This window comes from Arachis ipaensis, chromosome B01 (genome assembly GCF_000816755.2).
Source record: "Arachis ipaensis cultivar K30076 chromosome B01, Araip1.1, whole genome shotgun sequence".
Classification (NCBI taxonomy): domain Eukaryota; kingdom Viridiplantae; phylum Streptophyta; class Magnoliopsida; order Fabales; family Fabaceae; genus Arachis; species Arachis ipaensis.
Genome location: NC_029785.2, coordinates 130,085,250 through 130,093,630, shown reverse-complemented (window position 1 = coordinate 130,093,630; position 8,381 = coordinate 130,085,250). Strand labels below are relative to the sequence as shown.

General features: G+C 34.4%; 1 protein-coding gene and 1 long non-coding RNA gene across 2 annotated transcripts; one reads left to right on the top strand and one right to left on the bottom strand.

Moving 5' to 3' along the window:
- LOC107638590 (protein RALF-like 33) lies at positions 1,162–1,890 on the bottom strand. The gene has a single exon (XM_016341928.2). It carries the CDS (start codon positions 1,832–1,834, stop codon positions 1,445–1,447), a length of 390 nt encoding a protein of 129 aa, XP_016197414.1. The 5' UTR covers positions 1,835–1,890; the 3' UTR covers positions 1,162–1,444.
- Positions 3,268–5,532, top strand: LOC107638585. Its single transcript, XR_001619814.2, has 2 exons — positions 3,268–3,817; positions 5,069–5,532. It is a non-coding gene; the product is annotated as an uncharacterized LOC107638585 (long non-coding RNA).

Here is an 8,381-nt window from a genome sequence, read left to right as displayed (position 1 = left end):
TTAGCGTCTAAATCTTTTATGGTTAAAAATAATTATTTACTCATATATATATATATATATATATATGAAAATGGATCCTTTCAATTGTTAAAAAAAATTGAGAGAATTCATTCCCTATATATGTGCTATTTGACAGCTTGGCAGGGTGTTGAGTATAATATTTGGTGTAAATGAATGTGAGCAAAATCAAATTCAGATGTGCACAGATAAATTCCTCTAGGGAGATAGTGTATTTATATGAATGTGTAGAAATTAGAGTAGAAGAGGTTAAGCTAGGTAGCTACTCTATTCAAGTTTGTGGTCCGGGACAAAATTATAGTTGGACAGAAGATAATGGGACAAAGGGTTTGTGAGGTGTATTTAGTTGTCACACACGAAAGTAAAGATGCTAGATGCCATCATATTAATCATAGTAGCGCGTTCGTTGATTTTGATTGATGCGGATAATAATGCATGTGAGGCTGGCTTTAATCTAACATAAGAATATCATTTCCTCCTTTAAATTAAAGCAACGCAAAAGAAAGCAATGATTCCAAAGTCTATTTTCCAACCAAAGTGCCTACTCTGATCCCATTTAAGCTTGATAAATACCTCAACGTTATAAATTTAATTTGTACCCAACTCACGTTTTTGTTAATGGCTTAATGCTGCCATTTTTATTGCAATATCGTTTGATGCACTATGACCTTATATGTCCATCTATTTTTTAGGGGAACATCTGAATAAATTTGCAATAACCTAAAAAGGTGATCAAGAATTGACATGAGACGAGCAGAGTGACTAAGAGGGAGAAATTTACGGAATATGATTATGAATGAATGAAGGAGGGGCATATTGGTAATTCAAGAATTTGAATTGAAAGTGTTAGGAAAAAGCGAAAAAGAGAAGGGAACAAGGAGGGACAAGGCACCAAACAGATACTGCCACACAACCCAGCTTCTCTTTGAAGCCACACATCCCAAAAGGCAAAATCCCAAAGGAGGCCCATTCTCAGTTCCTATTCCTTTGCTTTGCATCGAAAACCAAAAGCCACAGCCCCAATTTCATCACTTCACATTACCTTCCAAAACCAAACATGGCTTTGCTCAGAAAACAATGACATTCCCTCCCTCCCCCACTCACCGCTCCCTCATTTCATTCTCAACTTGGCAAAACAGAAAATAAAGGCGGATCCAGCCAATAAATATTACCAAGAAAAAAATAATTAATTACAATACGCATAGATGCAAACAGTAATTATTATCTTTTGATTTTAATATTTTATTCAGCTCTACGCTCTCTCGCTCTCTCTCTCTCTCGCTACTCGTATACATATAGAACCATAATAGTAACAATTAATAATAACAGTAATAAAATAATCCTCATCAATTACAAAAATATATTTAAAAAAAAAAAAGAAAAAGAAAGAGGAAGTGTGAATAATACTGAACAGGACACCACTCTCTCAACGCCTGCAACGTGTGATGGCACTGCATCCGCGGCGGTAAGGGTTCGCCTGAGCGCCAGGTCTACAATTGTAATAGGAAGCGCCACGTCGCGAGCAAGGGATAGTGTTCCTCCTAAGCGCACCGTAGCTTATGTACCTTTTCCCTGCTAAGATGCGCCGGTTGCTCTCCGAGTCCATCAGGAACTCCGTCTCGTCCTCGTCTCCGGCGAGAAGGCTGCACTCCGCGATGGATCCGCGGCACTCGGACTTTACCGGCAGGAAGAAAGCGCCGAGCTGGTGGTCCAGGTCACCGACGGCGGAGCATGAGGAGAGTGACACGTGGACGGAGAGGATCGCGCAGAGGAGAAAGAAAGCGTAGAAGGTTCTAGTGGTTCTTGAGCTCGCCATGTTATCGTTTTTGTTTGTGACTGTGTTTTGAGCAGAAGAACAAGAGCCTCTGCGACTTACATTATAAGCGATGCTTTCTCACAATATGCCATTACTTTTCCACTTATTTACCAGTGCTGCCACTTGACTTTAACGTGACTGCCACTAATGGTAATTGCTTCCCACGCACACTTTAATCATCCTTTTTGACTTTAATTAACCATTAAATCTAGTACCACAACATAATTTTAAAAAATAAAATAGAAAAAACATAATAATATTATTGATGTGTATTCTTTTTTTTGTTTAGAGAACGTGTATTGCGACTAAGACAGTTGGAAGCCAGCCCATGAGTGACATTGATTTCTTTCTTTTAATTTTTTTTTCGGTTTTAATTATTTTTAGGCTAATTGGAGCTGTTCCAGTTAATCTCGTGAGATGGAAGAATTGAATTCTTTATTTTCTATATTCAAAATGGATTGCAATGTTCTCAATAGACAGATGTATTGAGTCAAGAATTTGTCTAATGATTTGAGCGACTAATTGATAATTGAAACAAATTCAGGTGTTATTCTCTTCTCCTTTCTTTTTAAGAAAAAAAAAAAGAAAAAATTTCTTAAAAATATTGAAATACGAAATCTATAATAGATGTCAACATATGATGTGTGTGCAGTAGTGAAAATAATTATTTTTTATATGATGGATGAAATGGTGTATTACGTTGATATGAGTCGAAATGGGTGTATTTCACAAGTGTGATACATAATACAAATCGTTAGTTACGATTTGTAAAACAAAAGAAATCGTTACTCACGATTTCATAAATTATATTTTTTTTAAATTAAAAAATTAAAAGCGTAAAGTGTGATACATAATACAAATCGTTAGTTACGATTTGTAAAACAAAAGAAATCGTTACTCACGATTTCATAAATTATATTTTTTTTAAATTAAAAAATTAAAATCGTAACTCACGATTTCCTATTTTTTTTTTGTCTTATTTGAAATCGTAATTCACGATTTCTGTTAACTTTTTCTATTTTTTTGTCTTATTTAAAATCGTTACTAACGATTTCTTTTTATCCCATATCACTGCATTACACCAAATCATCATAATATTAACCAAAAACACCAATAATAACCCAATATAAAAAAAATTAGCCGCAGTAGTGCAACTGTGCAAGTGCCACGATGAAAGCTAAACTATGCTTTATTCTTTTCATACCTAACCTTTCTAATTGTCATTATTGTTCTTGGCTTGGTTTGTTGCTATCTACCAATAATATTAATCTAAACCCAATTTATGCATTAGAAACTATATAGTATATACCATTTAAAAAAAAATAGTAGACCTTTCCAGCGTCTATTTATTGTCAACACTGGAAGAAGGTTCACCCAAATTAATAATTATCAAGACACAATTTTAAACACTTGGATCCCGCTAGGAAGACAATGAAATATCTATACAATGGCTACAATGGGTTTTTTAATTGGGCCCAATTGAATTTAAAATAGAAAATTAACCCTAATCCTAATATAGCTGTTTACTTTAGCACACCACCATACTTTTGTTATTTCTAATTTTTCCCCAAACCCCAATCCCTTTTGTTTCGCCCTTTCTCTTCACCCACTCAAACCCTTCCAATTGGTAGCAGAGAGCCGTGACGGCGCTAGAAACCTGAGCGCCGCAACCTTGCAAGCAAGCGACCTGTTCGCTTCCCTCCAGCACGGCGCCGTCACTGAACATCCGGCATTCGCGTCGAAGATCAGAACAGCTGCCGGGCGAGAAGCAAGCAACCCAGCTGCCGGGCTAGAAGCCGTTGATCAGAACAGCCGCGTCGGAGATCTCACCGCCGAACTAAACATCTTCCGAGTATTCCGTGACCGGGACCCGTTCTCTCTGAGCACAGAAGCAGCCCACCTTCGAGAAATAGCCTCCTGCTACTGAACAGGTCACTGGAAAGACATCCAACATCTTGACCGGAAGGATCCTAACCATCCAAGGTAAGTGGGTGAGGTTGTTCAGTTTCTGATTAGTAATCGCGGTTGCATGTTAGATTGTAGATGGATTTTGTTGATGAAATGCGTGATTAACCCACTTTGATTATTGTGCCCTCTTTGTTCTTTATGTCGCTGATCTCTATCATTTTCTCTCTAGTTTCATAATCAATAAAATGGTGTGCCATATACTAGCCTTGTATCTAGAGAATCCAGCAATATAGAATTATTCATTAGTGTTTTGGAGATTTTGCTTTTCTTTTTTTAATGTTTTGTGAATTGTAAGTGCTTTGTGATGTGAATAGTTGTGGTTAAATGAGGTCTGATCAAGCATTGCCAAACTGACATAATGTGATGGGAGTTTGTTGTGGATTTTGTGTATATATATATATATGTGCGTGTGGAGTTATGGAATGATATATCAGCCCATTGATTTTTGTTGCTCATGATTCATAGGCGGCACTATATACCAGTACTACTACTTCTTGAGAGTCATTATTTGATCATGTGTAGTGTATATGTTTAGTGTATAGTTGCTCTTTCATATTACCTAAACTTATTTCTATGATCATTTTGTCTGCTAGTGGTCTTATTTATCTATCTATTTGTTTATTTATCTTTTCATATTCATTGGACCTGGGTATTAGATAAAATTAATTTGGCTAACCTTATTACTCACTTTGGATGAATAATCATTGTGTGATCTTATTACATGGCAAATTTGGTAGAATTTTTTCTACAGTGTGAATTTAGCATGACAGAACACTGCTAGATGCTGGTATATTAAATTACACGGCTTGCATTATAAACAAAATTGTCTTCTTTTCTGCAATACAAAAAATTATATATGTATTTCTTTTGTGGCTACCTGAAATTAAGTTTTTTATCCAAGAACCTATAAGTATGTTGGTGTGCTTGATATAATTAATGATCAGTCCATGCATAAATTTAACCAGTTTTATCCATATATGCCACTAGACCAAACATTTAGAGAATGTCTACCACTTCAGTTTGCTTGGAATTTAGTTATCTCTGTATCAGGACTTCACATTTATTAGCTCACTCCTTATATACCATGTTCCTAATTCGGTTATCCTTATTACATGGCGACTTTGGTAGAATTTTTTTCTAATGGAATTCTATTAATTGTGGAACTTTCGTAAAATAAAGACTTTCATAATTCTAATTATTCGTGCTGTACAAAAATACCACAGTAATGATTCTTAACACTAAGTTCCCTGATAAATCTACGCACAGGATTCACTCAGTTCATACCGGATGGAGTTGATGCTAGACATAATTTGTGGCCCACACAATGCATTGGTTCATCAGCTTGTTTCGTTATTGAGTGAAACGGTTAAACCTGTTCGTCGCAATGCACCACGGAACAAGAAGAATGACGTTAGTTCACCATACACTGCACCTAGCACACGGTCATTGATTGAACGTGCGGAGGGATTACCGAAGGGGGCAATGCGCAAAGGCAAGAAGAAGTTGCTTACTTAGTATTAGTTGCAATGAATTGAACTACCACATTATACTGAGTTTACCTACTGCTGAGATGATTAGGGATTTGTTTGTCACATTAGAAAGACTTGATTCCAGGACATCTTTTTTTTTTCTACAGTACAATGATTTATTGGTTATTTTACCTAAAAATTATCTATGTTTTTTTATATGTTAGAATCCCAGATTTATCAAGGTTGCTTGGTAAAGTTGCCATACTTGTGCATGTTGAGATATGTGACCACTAACCATCCACTAATATAGCTAAACTGAACATCCAATACCTTACTGTAATGAACATCCAATTTATATTTTAGACAATAGTTAGCTAACAAAATGATAAGTAAATAGAGAATAAAGATTTGAGTTGGGATTATAAAATAAAGAGAAAATTATTAACTGATTATTGGATGAAAAATATTAGTTTATATTTTTTTAATTTATTAAGGACTTATTTTTCAACGCATATATTAAAAATTTTGTTAAAAAGAACGAAAGAATTAATCTATCTCAGAAGAAAAATTATCAAAATTTTTATAATATCAAAATCAAAACATAACAACCAAGTGCAGCACACACGAGTATTAACAGGTAACCATCCATGCTTAGAGTAAAAATGAACATCTGATTACCTATGGAAATGAACATCCACATTAGTTCATTATAAATACGTGTAAACAGTGTCTATAATGAACAACTACGTACCGAAAAACTATACAGTGAGGCATGTAGAAATCGGGTACAACTTTATTAAACTATCTCGTGGATTACAGAATAACCACCCAATATACTCGTTATGTTTTAAGTGTACACGAAATAAAAAAAAGTAAAAGGGTTCGTTCTATCTAATGGAAAAAGAGTTCTTGCAATTAATAACATATGGACCTTTGCAACAACTGCCTTAGAATCTTTAAACTAACATGAATCCTATAAACACAGAGATGAGAAAATATACACTATCACAACCTCGTCCAACTAATCCTACTTTTTGTTGAAGGAGCTTAACAAAGACATGAAACCACCGGCTTGTTCGGAAACATTCAGGCCAGAAACAGCACAATGGTTTATATCTTGAAATGTGTGCGGACGAACCACCTGCCAAAAAAAAAAGAAAAGAAAAAGTCCAATAGTTATGTTCTATGATAGTACTATACCAAATAAACATAAAAAGTTGAGATTAAGCTAAACATATACCAGGGGTGAATTCTTTTGTTTTCTCCGTCTTGAATTCTTGAACAAAACCCAGTCTTGCACATCTTTATCAAACTTTACACATCTTTATCTCTAAAACAATCACCGAAAACACATCAACAGCTACAAATCAAACCATGAGAATTATTTTTTTTCATTTCATGTATTATTTAATTAAATTCAACCCTTTAGTTGTTTTTTTTTTTCATTCAATGAAAATTATGTAAAATTATTTCTTTTATTTTGGCTATTATTTAAGGGCCTTAATCTATCTTTAGTGGCTTCTTTTTTCACTCCATGAAAAAAATTCTTTTCCTGTATATTCAGATACACACACTCTTTTCTTCAGGTGCAGGAAGAAAAATATTAAAATCTTAACATTATTTATTCCTATAAGCATAAAAAATATTAAAATAATATGCAGGAAGCATATGAGCATATAACGTTAAAAATATGCAGTGAGCATATAAGCATATCATTACATGATTAAAACACTCATATAAGCATATCATGGTTAGCATGTTGCAAATACAAATAGCAATTCCTTCAATTCAGTAAACAAGTTCAGCCACTGCATCACACTATAGTTATCTATTTTACATACTTGCATGATCATCATGTAGAGATAATATACACACACTGTAGATAAAAATAAATTAATATAAGCATACCAAAAAATTAGATTATGCTATCCCATCATGCATATAGGCACATAAGTCCATAATAGGATGATTAGCAAATAAAGATGCCATTTAACATGATGACAGCATAAATTCACATACAAAAACACGTAAGAAAATATACTTCCTGGATATAATCATATAACCATAAAATGATTACTTAATTTCAGCTAATCCTCAATGCATATAATCATACTATTAAAAATAAAACAAACATAACTTTAATTGCATCTCAACTCATCGATTACAATTGCATGTTTCAATAAGCATACAATCAAAGAACTCATTTATGGCAGAATTAAACGCGAAATAAACATCCATGGCAGAATTTGAGGATCCTAATTGCTCACCTTGTTCGACTTGTGACCGTGCTCTGCGACATCGGCGGCTAAGTTTTCTTGTTCGTTTGATAAATTTTCAGAAACTTCAGAGGCAACACAAACTAACGGTTCAACTATATCAACCTCCATTAATGAATTTCGGCTAGGTGATGTGCATAAAGGAGGACCCTCGCTTGCAACATGTTCTTCTTGCGATTCTGCCATTCTGAAGGAGTGAACACTGGCTGCGTTGTGTGCAGATGAGAGGGCGGCGCTGTCGATCGTAGATAAGAGGGCGGCTGCGTTGGAAAGCTCCTGCATGGGGCAGCCGTGCTGCGTTGTGTGCAGATGAGAGGACGGCGCTGTCGATCGTAGATGAGAGGGCGGCTGCGTTGGAAAGATCCTGCATGGGGCAGCCGTGTGATCGTTGATGAGATGATGCAGCGTTTTAACCTAATTAGTTGATTAGAATCTATAATTAATAGTAATACTAAATGGTTTTAAATTTCAAATTAGAAATAATACAAAATTAATTAATAACCCATTATTTAATTTAAATTTCATTTAAACCCCATTGTATGCATTGTACAATAAGTCTATTGTTTCCTCATACTTTTCCAATTAATTATCACGACAAAAAACACTTAATTAATTATGAGTACAGTTTAATGAATTGATCTAATTTGAAGCCAAACTCAAGTTTAAGGCAAAAGATTTGATAGTCGCAAAACGTTTGGACCATTAAAGAAATTAATGGATGAAATATTAAGGATTTTGAATTTGTGAAAAAAAAAAAGTAAAATTGTTCTAAAGACTATTTTGTTTTATGATATTTAATTTCAAAAATTAAAATAAGTTGCTCAATAAAATTCA